Source organism: Rhinopithecus bieti, unplaced genomic scaffold, assembly GCF_001698545.2.
Source record: "Rhinopithecus bieti isolate Rb0 unplaced genomic scaffold, ASM169854v2 scaffold_17861, whole genome shotgun sequence".
Classification (NCBI taxonomy): Eukaryota; Metazoa; Chordata; class Mammalia; order Primates; family Cercopithecidae; genus Rhinopithecus; species Rhinopithecus bieti.
The window spans coordinates 3,133,219-3,147,392 of record NW_016809830.1 but is presented as its reverse complement, the minus strand read 5'-3'; the positions used below and the strand labels follow the sequence as shown (position 1 = coordinate 3,147,392).

Below are 14,174 nucleotides of genomic sequence, written 5' to 3'. Positions count from 1 at the left end.
TGCACACACACACACGCATGCGTGCACACACACACACACACTTTGCAAATTTCAGATGCTGTAAGGATTCCAGATTGTATCTTAATTTTAACATACATCTTCTAAATAAGGAACCTACCCTTAGTTAGCTACCTTAAAAACTTGGCTCCTACTCAGGAGGGGTAATACACTCTGCTTAAATGGATCCTTGAAACTTCTTGTTTTCTTTGACAATTTTTGTTTTTGTTTTCTCAGTTTTGAATCTCACATCCTTACCGAGTTAGTTGTAAGCCTTTGGAATATGACAATGTGAATGTCTTTCTTTATAAAGATCATGGTAATCAGAAAACAATCTATAGTAGATGCACAGAATATAAATAGAAAGGATTATTCATAACATCCCACTACAGCAAACTACAAACCAGCAAGACAGGGAGAAACAAAATACATTCCCAACAACCAGAAAACAAATTATAAAATGGCAGTAATAAGTTCTCACCTATCAGTAGTTACTTTGAATGTAAATGGGTTAAATTTTCTAAATTTTCTAATACAAGGACAGAGTGGCTGAATGGATTAAAAAAAAGACCCAAGTACCCAACTGTATGCTGCCTACAAGAGACTCAGCTCTCTCTTAAGGAGCACATAGACTGAAAATGAAGGGATGAGAAGATACTGTATGCAAATGGAACCAGAAGAGAGCAGAGGGTAGCTATACCTACATCAGACAAAGCAACTTTAAGTCAAAAGCAACAAAAGAGACAAAGGACATTATAAAACAATGAAAGAGTCAATTCATCGAAAGGATATAACAAATATAAATGTGTCCAACATTGAATGAAACACCTAAACATATAAAGCAAATATTAATAGATCTGAAGGGAGCTAGAAACTATAATACAATAATAGTAGGGGACATCAAATACCCCACTTTCAATAATGGATGACTGTCCAGACAGAAACTTAATAAGGAAACATTGGACTTGAACTACACTTTATGACCTGACAGACATATACAGAACATCCCATCCAACAGTAACAGGATACATATTTTTCTCAAGTACACACAGAACTTTCTCCAGGATGGATCATATGTTTGGCCACAATGCAAATCTAAACAAATTTCAGGGGATCAAAATTATATCAAGTATCTTTTCTGACCACAATGGTATGAAACTTGAAATCAGTAACATGAGAAATCTTGGAAAATTCACAAATATGTAGAAATTAAACAACATGGGTCAAAGAAGAACTAAAAATCAAAAAAATTCTGAGACAAATAGAAACAACATACCAAAAACCTATGGGATGCAGCAGAAGCAGTTCTAAGAGGGAAATTTATAGCAAGAAATGCCCGTATTTCTGCAAAAAGTCTCTCCTCGTGCTACTAGAAGTTTCTGGAGTAGCGAGTTGTCATTCTATAGTCACGGTTACCCCCAATCAACCCATTCTGAACAGCCCAGCCTCAATTCACATGGTTTGAGTATGAGGCTAAATTTGAGACTTGGCTTCTCTCAGTCTTTTCAGAGTATTTTCTTTTCACATCCATTTTTTCTTCACAGTCCCATTGGATTTTGAACGTTTTAGTAAAGATTCAATACATTGGATAAAGCTTTCATGATCTTAGCCTACATTTTTCTGGGCATTTGCTCATTCATATTTGCTGCCTTCTTTGGAAATCTAGATTTGGGGGTACCCTAGATCCTGTTTCAATTACAGTCCCAGCAGAATGCAGTACAGCACACTGAAAAAGGTTTAACTTTCAAGAAATTAAGGAAGGTACTATATACACAGAGCTGTGCGCTGGAATAAGGCCTGAGAAGCCTGAGTAGGGGTGGGAGCTGGAGCTGGAGCTGTGGGAAAAGGGCACTCAGGAGGAGCCACTGCCAGAGCCACAGTGAAGCCAGGAGGGTGTGGGGAGCGGAATCATCGGTAAGCCATCTCATCACACTCAAAGATTTCCTGCCCACACCTCCCACCTGCCAAAGCTAAATACAAGCTAGAGGACAAAGCAGCCACAGTAATAGTTTATAAATGTCCGTGGGTTGGGCACAAAACAGGACAAAGAAGGGTGGACGAAGGATCTGGGTTTCCGAGTGGAAGGTTATAATGATCACTGACACCTGGCATGCACTTTCAGCAGTGCGTGTTCTATGCCTGTTTAGTCAACATGCATCTCATCCCATACAGGTAGGCTCTCTGATGGAACACGGTACTTCAGATTCTACATTTACCCTTTCTAATTACCTTGCCAGGTTTCTCCTGGAATTATACCTTTTCCCTAGGGGTTATTTTTATGCAAGGAAACAGAATCGCACTTCCCAGAAGATATTCCTTACCAGTTTCTAAATTCAATTTATGAGGTTAGTTCTGACTCATCACGTAGCACATTTATAATGTTTCCCAGTATTTAAGGGAACTGATTATTAAATTTGCCATGCTATTTTATTGCAAGTTGCTTATCCTCAAGCTTTTCTTATAGTTAGAACTGTACATTACACGACCATGGCAGATCTGTTTGCAAACACAATCCTTGGCAAGACCATGTTTTCACCCGGGGGAGTTCTATAATTAGAGTCCACCATAGTACACCTCCAAGTCCAACTCAGTTCCAGAAAGTGTGGGTTTCGCCCGAGTCCATGAGTCATTTCCTAACCTTCAGGTCAAATCATGCTTAATTGGATTGGTTATTTTTGGAGAACAAATGTTATTTTTTAAGAAAGAACAAGGTAGGCACAGGTCTGCTGATCAGAGAGGATGGTGTGATGTTGACAAGAGTTAATGGGAAGTAGAGCAACATCTTCCACCCTTTCCACGGTGGAAACAGATGCATCTGTAAGCAGGAATAATGAATGTCTCTACTTTGCCAGTTCAGCTCAGCACCTGAACTTCCCTTTCCAGTGTTGGGGGCACCTGCCATTAAATGAATCTTGGCAAGAGATGGATCTTACCTCCCACTGCGGAATCCAGAAGGTCACTCGCCCTGACTCCCAGCAGCCTAACTTCAGGCACGGAGTGACCAAAACTATGCTCCTACTTGACTCTTCAGTAGGTGATACAAGAGAGCAGGCCAGTTAAACATATTTGTCTGGTGGCATGATGGTGGCATGGTGGCAATGGCCGTGGTGACTCTGAATTGAGAGTAACTTTGTGAATTGTCAAGGTGAGGGAAGTCAGTTTGTCTTTAAGGAACTACTGGATTGTCTTGGACACAAGCAGTGGCAACATCATGGGGAGAACCTAAAGTTTAGGCTCTTGGTTCCCTCTGAATAAGACACTAGCTAAACAACGTGCCAGTATCCATGGTTTCAGAAGAGACCAAGATAAATGGAAGCGAGTGCCTTTCAATTGCTATGAGACCAGCCCCGGAAGACCTCCCCGCTCCCGTCACCATACCTAACCTCACCTCCTGTCACTTCCCCCAACTCCCACGTCACTCCCTCTTTTTAGTTCCTATCCACGATTCATATTCCTGTTACAGGACCTCGGCACATGCTCTCCCCTCTCCTGGAATGCTCTTTCCCCAGTTCTCCTCATGAGGGCTTTTCACATGTTTCACATCCGGTCCACACAGAAGTCCCCTGCCTGGAGAGCCTTCCCTGATTCCCTTACTGAAATGTGCCCACCCCACTGAGCACACACCTGCCTTGCCACTCTCCATCTCTGCTTCCCCTGTTATTTTTCTCCCTGGCACTTATCACTGCCTGACATGATACACTTATGTGCTAAATATCTGCCATCCCCTGGACAAATGTTCTAAGATTTTCCATGAACTCTCTGCCTGCTTTCTATCTGAAACTGCCATTTCCTCTCATTGCAAGAGGCATTCTTCCTTTTCTAGCCTGAGAGCAGTGGGTATTAGTTATATTTTCCCCTGTGATCCTTATTGACAGTCGAGACTGATCCTTGTTTTCTCAAACCCATTGCCAAGTGATGGGAGGCCGAATGCCCTTTCCTTTTCAATAGTTACTTGAATAACGTGACCGTGTCATAAATAATAGCACCAGCCAGTTGATTGCTGCTGCTTCCGGAAATGTTAGAGGCCTGCTTTCAGGAAACGAAGGCATTATTTATTTTCATGTCCTATTTTTATGCCCAGCAAACTGCTTGCAAAAAAACAAAAAACAAAACAGTTACCTAAAATATTTTTGTAAAATGACTGAGCCTCCTTGAGCCTTGATTAGTCATAATTTTTTTTTCTTAGGGGTTGGGACAAACAGAAGGATCTTGAGCTATTAGTTACCCAGAAGTAAGATCCTCTTTTCCTTTTATTTACATAGTATTTTAAACCATCATAAGTGGTTTTATTACTAATGATTAAAATGTAGAGGTGAGTTCTGCTCATTATATTTTCCCCACTTGAAAAGATGAAGTATTTAATGCTGAATTCTAAAAGCAATGTCATTCTTACTTTCAGTGACTACATGACACCAGCAACTAACCTGGGAATAAATCCAAGTTTCAGAGATTTTTCTGTTTAATCATTCATACAGACTTCCCTTGGTATTGGCAGTGGAAAAGTTCCAGAACCACTTCCTGTGAATACCAAAACCCACTGATACTCCCGGATATAAAATTGTCTTGTATTTGCATATAATCTACACACATTCTCCCCTATACTTTAAATCATCTCTACAGTACATACAATATCTAATATGATGTAAGTAGTTGTTACACTATATTGTCTTTTATTTGTACTTTTAAAAGTTGTTTTTTCCCCCCTCTGAATATTTTCTTTCAATCTATGGATTTGAAACCAGCAGATACAAAGGACTGACTGTATTCAAATTATCTAAACCTCTAGTTTTTTCAATCCCCTCCCTTACCTTCTCCTAAGGTAGAAAGATGGTTAAGCAAATCAAAACCCAAAAAGCAACTTGGCAGTGAGAGCTCTAATGCTAACAAACATTTATTTAGGACTCGGGATTCTATCAATGTTTTTGTATCATGAGCTTTAGGTTCATGCTATAATGCAACTGTGTGAACTGGGCTGAGTTCACAATTTTACAGATAGGGAAACTGAACCTGCTTCTGTAAGAGCCAAGACTTAAACCCTGGTTTCTGGCACCAAATTTGGTTTCCTTTTTCCTACAAGTTGTTGATTTATCTATATATTCCAAGTTGGATGCTTTCATTTTTGCATCGAAATTTCAGTGTCGACTTCAATTAGACAACACTTTCAGAGGTGTTTAATAATAACGCATTAATGGTAAAAAAAAAAAAATCTTTTGTATTGTTTGTTTTTTGTACAGATGGGGTTTTGCCATGTTGCCCAGGTTGGTCTTGAGCTCCTGAGCTCAAAGAAATCTGCCTGCTTCAGCCTCCCAGAGTGCTGGGATTAGAGGCCACTGTGCTCAGCCGAAAATACTTTTGAAGGTAGATGCAGAGGATTTCAAAGTTAGAGGAGACCTAAGAAGTAATTTGTACAAGGACCATCTGAGGCTTGAATCCCTCTAATGCCTTCATTCGTGGTCAACCAACAGCTGAGCACTTCCAAGGCTGGAGACCATGATGTCATTTGAAAGAGCCCCAGTTCAGGCCGGGCGCAGTGGCTCAAGCCTGTAATCCCAGCACTTTGGGAGGCCGAGGCGGGTGGATCACGAGGTCAGGAGATCGAGACCCTCCTGGCTAACACGGCAAAACCCCGTCTCTACTAAAATACAAAAGCTAGCCGGGCGAGGTGGCGGGTGCCTGTAATCCCAGCTACTCGGAGGCTGAGGCGGGAGAATGGCGGGAACCCGGGAGGCGGAGCTTGCAGTGAGCCGAGATCGCGCCACTGCACTCCAGCCTGGGCGACACAGCAAAACTCCGTCTCAAAAAAAAAAAAAAAAAAAAAAAAAGAGCCCCAGTTCATCTTTGAGTAGTTTTGACTAGAAAATTCTGTGTTTTAAAGCTGCCCCCCTTTGTAACTTGGATCTAAATTATCTGTCTTTTTTTTTTCAGGGAATTATTTACCTGATAGTGTCTTAACTATTTCAGCTTGTGTGCCTGAATGTTTTTTTCAAGCCGATAAAAAAAATCCTAAACTGCCACAGTACCTACTGTTTATTAAGAGTCTACAAAAGGTCAGATACCCTAATGTCCCCTTGTAGATACATTATCAGGATAACTGGTATATTATCTGCCAGGTATGTAGTGGGCATTTAGAATATAAGGACAATATGTAGCATTTCTTGAGTATTTATAATAGGCCAGGAACTCTTTCAATACTTTTTTTTTTTGAGACAGGGTCTTGCTCTGTTGTCCAGGCTGGTGTGCCATAGCACAAACACAGCTCACTGCATCCTTGACCTCCTGGCCTCAGGCAATCATCCCACCTCAGCCTGCCGAGTATCTGGGACTACAGGTGTGTGCTTGGCTAATTTTATAAATTTTTGCTAGAGACAGGGATCTCACCATGTTGCCCAGACTGGTTGACCTCCTGGGCTCAAGTGAGTCTCCCCCTCAGCCTCCCAAAGTGCTGGGATTATAAACATGAGCCACTACACCCAGCCTCTTTCAATACTTTTAACATTTTTTTTTTTTTTTAAAGACATAGGATCTTGCTCTGATGGGCAGGCTGGAGTGCAGTTGTGTAATCATAGCTCATTGTAACCTCTAACTCCTGGGCTCACGCAATCCTCCTGCGTTGGCCTCCCAAAGTGCTGGGATGGCAGGAATGAGCCACCACACTTGGCCTTCTTTCAATACTTTATATTAAATTTCATAATTCCAAGGTGTAGAAACTATGAGTATCTTCATTTTCAAGATAAGATCAATGAGACAGCACAATTGCTCTAGGTCACACAGCCAGTAAGGAACAGCTTTGGCTCTTAATCACTACCTAGAAGGCCTGAGAACATCCCAGGATGATAAAAAGAGCACGGCGCCTGCCCTCCTGGAGCTTCCAGTCTAAAAGAAAAAAGGAGGCAGAAATAGATACCTTCAAAGTGAGAAGGTAAAGGGAGTGTGCAAAGCAATTAGGCAGCAGAGAGAACAGGCTATTCTCATAGCCTACTCTCAGAGGGGAAGCCCAGAAGGGCTTCCTGGAAGAGCCAACACCTACTTAGAATAAGTAGGAATAGATGAGGATGCCCAGCAGGAGCGGAGCTGGGAGAAGGTCACTCCAGACAGAGGGCAGGGCATGAACAAAGGAACCGAAGTCAGAGGCGGCGGGGTGTGTGCATAGAAAGGGGTGGTCCGGGATGCTAGAATAGAAGATGCTCTGAAGCCAAATGGCAGCAGGAAGTACAACTAAGTCACAGCCACTCACAAGTGCAGATGTGTTCCAGCAGTGTAAACAAGGTCTACAGAAATTGCTTCCCATTTTAAATGGAGATATATGGAAGTTACTATTTAAAGCAAGTCTTTCTGGAAAAAGAATATTTACACTGTGAGAAATCCAGATCGACACGTTTTATGTTTCCTTAAAGTAGTTGCGTACCATTCCCAAGGTCCTTTATCAGCATCTGACTTCCCAGGATGTGTTTTCCAAACTCCCACGTGTGGATGTGTGTGCATAGTTGTCCTGCTGCAACAACTTCCTTCCCACGGGGCAGTTCAACACTCCCACGCTGATACCGCTCTCAAAGTCCAGCACATGCTTTAGCAGATGCATACCCTATGCAGACCATCACGGAGAAGTCCTTCTTTGCTTACCATTCATCCAAATGTTTTACGAGTTCATCATCCTTCTTGGACAAAAGCCAAATATTGCCACTTAACATAGTCACTATATTTTTGAAACCCAGAGATGTATACCAGGCCATCTAACCAGAGAAAATCCAGCTTATCCATGTTAACTGGAAATGTTAATCTGCATAACCAAAGGAAGCCAGGTGGTCAGCGGCCCCCACATCCACAGTGCTGTGTTACTCAACAATAACAAGTTGTATATAAATTGGTTTCCATGGTTTGTTCATCTTGGCCGCTTTACAGGTGGCTGGGAGACACAGCTTGTCTCTCTGCCTATTAAAGAGTGAGCATGTCCCATTTACCTGCAACATATCAGACACCAGTGTTTCATAAATATAAGGCTGTTGATCCAAGATGTGAGGCTTATCCTAGCAGGTTAGGAGACAATGATGGGCCTGACTCTACTATTTTGCCTGCTGTCTTTTCAATTTACTTTTGTTTTTCCTGCAAGAAACATTTCTCTGAAGTGCATACAAGATACTGATGAATTCCTTTCCGATCTGAATTCAGTGAAGCCCAAAGAATACACTCTAAGAAGTAAGTAGGTTTCCCTGGCCCATTGCGGAGGTGAACACAGGGCAGTGGAGGTTTGTGCTGGGAACATTCTAGATAAACCCTTGAGAATTAAAGACACAGAACCAGAAAGGAAAGAGAAGATGAGCCTTAATTTGCATTTTCCAGGAATCAAAAAGGGAGGAGGAATTTTTAATGTAGGAGGCTTTACCATCAGTCTAGCCAGAAGAATCTCATGAAGATCTCCCTCTTAAGATGAAAGGCCGGGCATGGGGGGCTCACATCTGTATCCCAGCACTTTCGGAGGCCAAGGTGGGTGGATCACTTGAGGTCAGAAGTTCGAGACCTGCCCAGCGAACATGGTAAAACCCCATCTCTACCACAAACACAAAAATTAGCCAGGTGTGGTGGTACACACCTGTAATCCCAGTTACTTGGGAGGCTGAAGCAGAAGAATCACTTGAACCTAGAAGGCAGAGGTTGCAGTGAGCAGAGATCATGTCAGCCTGGGCAACAGAGTGAGCCTTCTCAAAAAAGAAAGATGAGAATAGTTTATACACTGTATGATGCTTATTATTAACATCATTGATGTCATCAATATGGATAACATTTCACTGTCATACGAGATATCTTGGGTTTTTTTTTTTGAGATGGAGTCTCACTCTGTCACCCAGGCTGGAGTACAATGGTGTGATCTTGGTTCACTGTAACCTCTGCCTTCTGGGTTCAAGTGATCCTCAGCCTCCCGAGTAGCTGGGATTATAGACACCCGCCACTATGCCTAATTTTTGTATTTTTAGTAGAGACAGGGTTTCACCATGTTGGTCAGGCTGGTCTCGAACTCCTGACCTCGTGATCCACCCGCCTCAGCCTCCCAAAGTGCTGGGATTACAGGCATGAGCCACTGCGCCTGGAGGGCTTCTTTTTCTAGACATTTAGTTTGCTTTTGGTAATGAGTTGCTTCCTTATTCGGGGGAAAAAGTCTTGCCCATTCTGTGCTTGATAGTACATGCTAAGGAGTGTGTTGGTAAATGTGTGGGCTCAAGCTGGATGGAGTGAGACTGCAGCCACACTTCTTGGCATGTCATAGAGATGAACTTCAGATGGTTAGAAGTTTGTTATTAGTTTCCCAAAATCATTCCTACAACTAAAGAGACACACACTTTCCTGCCAGAAAGGGACAAAAAATCAGATGTGTTTTCACTGGGGTAACCTCTTTTTCAGAAGAATGATTCATAGTTGATACTGATGGGAACCACTAACAAGGAAAATGTAAAACTTGCTTTTTCCAAAGCCAGACAAACGAACATAGCAATTTACATTCACATTTTGAATGCATGACTAATGTACTTTGTATTGAAAAATGCTTAGTAGCATAATATCCGTCGTAATCAAAAGCTTTCATCTGATATTTTGTAATTCAAAATAGCACATAAGGCCGAGCACGGTGGCTCACGCTTGTAATCCCAGCACTTTGAGAGGCCAAGGTGAGCGGATCACCTGAGGTAAGGAGTTCAGGACCAGCCTGGCCAACATGGTGAAACCCCATCTCTACTAAAAATACAAATATCAGCCCGGCATGGTCGTGGGTGCCTATAATCTCAGCTACTTGGGAGGCTGAGTAATGAGAATCGCTTGAACCTGGGAGGTGGAGTTTGCAGTGAGTCAAGATCGTGCCACTGCACTCCTGCCTGGGAGACAAGAGTGAGGCTTCATCTCAAAAAAACAAAAAACAACAAACAAAAAAACATAATTTGAAGCAGTTGCCATGCTACACAGGATTAGATGTCCGGATACTTAATGGAATAGCAAGAGAATACAAATCCAATTGATTTACTAGCCATCTTCTTCAAGTCCCATTTTGAAATTGATTGTTTTGCTCCAACACTTAGTGATGTTGTAGGGAACATTCTGACAAACTGCGGCCAAATAAGTGGGCCAAGAAAATCCAGACGGTGCCGTGGCTGGCTCAGATTCCTGGTGATGAGGTGGTGGCACATATTGTCATCATTAGTCACAGCCATGTTAACGCTATATTTGCCTTGTAAGTTGCTCTAGTCATGCACTGACCATGTTCCATCTGTAGGAGCCTGAAGATTGAAAATCTTTTAAGTTAAAAAGATTTTTCCAAGATAAATGGTTCGGGAAAGAATTGAATGATTTACCTAAGTGGATAGATGACTTAATTTATTGTAACAGATGAATACAATACTTGGTAGTTTTTTAAACTGATTTTCATTCTAATGTACCAGAAAATACTTGGCATTGTTGCTCTGACATTTTGCCTGAGATTTTTGAGCACAGCATGTCGTTCTGACCTTAGTTCTCAGTTTGGTTTTCCTGGCAGTCATGTGGATGGAAAAAGAATAAGAGTCACTGGTGAGTGAGTACTTTAATACAGTAGGCATCATTCCGAGGCTTGGACGGGAGCGGTGCCATTTAGTTCTAGCAGCCACTATGCGGGGGAGGACAGTGTTAGTATCATCTCTTTTATACAAGAGGAAATGGAGTCACAGAAATGCAAAGTATCCTGCCTGCAGTGGTAGAAATAAGATTTGAGCTCACATCGTCCAGTTCCTGAGTCTGCACTTTTAATCGTTGAATAAAATAAGCAACAACAGGGCCGGGCACAGTGGCTCATGCCTGTAACCCCAGCACTTTGGGAGGCTGAGGCAAGTGGATTGCTTGAGCTCAGGAGTTTGAGACTAGCCTGGCCAACATGGTGAAACCCCGTCTCTACTAAAAATTAAAAAGTTAGCCTGGTGTGGTGGCACAGGCCTGTAGTCCCAGCTGCTCAGGAGGCTGAGGTGGGAGGATTCCTTGAGCATGGGAGGCGGAGGTTGCAGAGAGCCGAGATTGCTCCACTGCACTCCAGCCTGGGTGACAGAGCAAGACTCTCTCTCAATAAAATAAAATAAGCCACAAGAGAAACAAGAAAAACAAAATAAAACCCAGCAACAAAAAGAGTGAAGCAGAGCTACACATATGGATCACATGGAAATAACATCAAGAAGAAAAAAACAAGCTGTAGGAAGTTATATACATACATAAGTTTAAACAAATGCAATTTAAGGTGCTGTCTTGCTCTATCTATATGGTTCTGCATATGTAGTACAAATGTTCAGAAATGCGTGAGAACGATAACCTCCAAATTCAGTCCAGGGCTAGCCTTGGTGGGGATGCAATTAGGAACACCCATTTCAAATGATTGGTCAAGTTTTATTTTTTAAGCTGGGTGGTGGGAACATAGGCACTTGTTTTATTGTTTGTGACTTTTTAATGTATTAAATATTGCACAATAGCCTTTTTTTTTTTTTTTTTTTTTTGAGACAGAGTTTCACTCTTGTCACCCAGGCTAGAGTGCAATGGCGTGATCTCTGCACCTCTGCCTCCTGGATTCAAGTGATTCTCCTGCCTCAACCTCCCAAGTAGCTGGGATTACAGGCATGCGCCACCACACCCAGCTAATTTTTGCATTTTTAGTAGAAACGGGGTTTCGCCATGTTGAACAGTCTGATCTCGAACTCCTGACCTCAAGAGATCTGCCCACCTCGGCCTCCTGAAGTGCTAGGATTACAGGCATGAGCCACCCTGCCCAGCTGTGTGATGGCATTTTTAAATGCCACCTCCAAGCCCCAAACACGAAGATGGTGGCAGGCATGGGCTGTGTAGGAGCTTGGATAGTGGGCCAGGGCCGGAGGAATAAGGTGGAGAGAGAGTCCTTGAGTCACGGCTGTTCTAGAACAGGAGAGAGACTGATATTTAGAGACACTCAATCCAGCAGTGGGTAAGATAGATTAAAAGGGGCAGCCATGGTAGGAAACACGGTAGTAATTTGACTCTAAAAGGAGGCTCCGTTTCAAACTTTCCACCATGTTTTTCCATTTGCTTTCTAACATTCTCAGGTCCACCATCCTTACAGAAACAAAATCCACCACATACATTTGTATGCTTTGGTTTTGCCACCCTCCTGAATCTTGGGGTTTTATTTTATGTCCCTTTTTCCTGCTAAAGTCCTCAGCGAGCGTTCTGGTCTGCTTCTGGTTTTGTTGCTGTTGTTTTAAACTTTGTAAAGCTCAGAAGTCCTACATTCAACCTCTTATCACGTACAAAAACCACATCCAGGCCAGGCACAGTGGCTCATGCCTGTAATCCCAGTACTTTGAGAGGCCCAGGCAGGCAGATCACCTGAGGTCAGGAGTTCAAGAGCAACCTGGCCAACATCGTGAAGCCCCATCTTTACTAAAAATACAAAAACTAGCCAGGCATGGTGGTGGGCGCCTGTAATCCTGGTTACTTGGGAGGCTGAAGCAGGAGAGTTGCTTGAACCCAGGAGGCAGAGGTTGCAGTGAGCTGAGATCACTCCATTGCACTCCAGCCTGGGTGACAAGAACGAAACTCCATCTCAAAAACAAAACACAAAAACCACATCCCAAAAGATCACTGGTATCCTCTCTCCTGATTATTTTAAATGTTCTTTCTCCTTGATGTCTACAAAGAGTCAAACACTGTAAAATACTTGAAGGGATTTATTCTGAGTCAAAATGAGTGACTGATGTCCTGTGACCACAGCCCCAGGAGATCCTGAGAACATGTGCCCAGGTGGTCAGACTGCAGGTTGGTACATTTCAGGGAGATATGAGACATCAGTCAATACACGTAAGATGTGTATTGGTTTGGTCTGAAAAGGCAGGACAACTGGAAGGGAATGGGGTGGCTTCTAGGTCATAGGTGGGTTCAGAGCTTTTCCTATTGGCAATTGGTTGAAAAAGTTTATCTAAAGACCTGGAATCCATAGAAGGAAGTGTGTGGGTTAAGATAAGGGATTATGGAGACCTAGGTTATTATGCAGATGAAACCTCCAGGTAACAAGCTTCAGAGACAATAGATTGTCAATGTCTCTTATCAGACTTAAGTCTCCTCTATCAGTCTTATGTTAACACTGGCCAGTTGTGCCTGAATTCTGAAAGGGAGGAGGGTATAATGAGGGATGCCCCCCTCCCTTCCCATTGTGGCCTGAACGAGTTTTTCAGGTTGACTTTGGAATGCCCTTGGCTGAAAGGAAGGGTGCATTCAGATGGTTGGGGGTCTTAGAATCGTATTTTTGGTTTACATTAACCACCATGGAATGAGCTGCCTTCCTCTTTCTTCATACTTGTCTATTTCTATTATAATTCAGGGTTGGTCCCCTGTCTGGGCTGTCCTACTATGTTGATAATTTGTCTCTTTTCTCCTCTTTCTCTCTCTGCCTGACCCCCTGAACCTTCCCACAGGCACTTTGTTCCTTTCCTCATTGTACTTCTCTTGTAAACGAATCAAGGTTTAGAGACAGGATACTAGGCAGTGGAAATTGTGCTAGGCTGGCAATAAGGCCTGGGACCACCTCCTGGTTAGGCCAATCACCAGCTGTGTGGCCTCACCCAAGCCACATCACCTTGTTTAACACATTGCCTTTAATGAGGTTCCTCACCTGTAAATGACCAGACTGTGTCCTCAATTCTGGAAATCTACAGCAACTTTAAAGAATTCCAACCAAACCCTCATGACACATAGTTTACCTATAACAAACCTGCACATATACCCAGAACCTAAAATAAAAAAAGGACTTCTGACTCCTAAGCCCAGCAGTGTGCTACAGACAGTCTGTGCTGGCTTGCGAGTGCCAATTGTTAAGTGTCAAGGTGGTTGTTAAATATAATTATTTTTAGGGGCTAACTCATGCAAATTTACAATTAAATTATATTAAGAACAAAAGTGGCCGGGCGCGGTGGCTCAAGCCTGTAATCCCAGCACTTTGGGAGGCCGAGATGGGCGGATCACGAGGTCAGGAGATCGAGACCATCCTGGCTAACATGGTGAAACCCTGTCTCTACTAAAAAACACAAAAAACTAGCCGGGTGACGAGGCGGGCGCCTGTAGTCCCAGCTACTCGGGAGGCTGAGGCAGGAGAATGGCTTAAACCCGGGAGGCGGAGCTTGCAGTGAGCTGAGAACCAGCCACTGCACTCC

The 14,174-nt window shown here is 42.9% G+C and overlaps 1 protein-coding gene across 1 annotated transcript in view; it reads left to right on the top strand.

Moving 5' to 3' along the window:
* The first annotated feature begins 8,039 nt into the window (after positions 1-8,039).
* The window catches only part of LOC108541037 (nose resistant to fluoxetine protein 6-like), a 79,445-nt gene continuing 73,310 nt past the window's right edge, over positions 8,040-14,174 (top strand). Inside the window, exon 1 of the mRNA XM_017890449.1 lies at positions 8,040-8,190. Within this exon, the coding sequence (XP_017745938.1) occupies positions 8,040-8,190 (151 nt within the window). The remainder of the gene's footprint in view (positions 8,191-14,174) is intronic.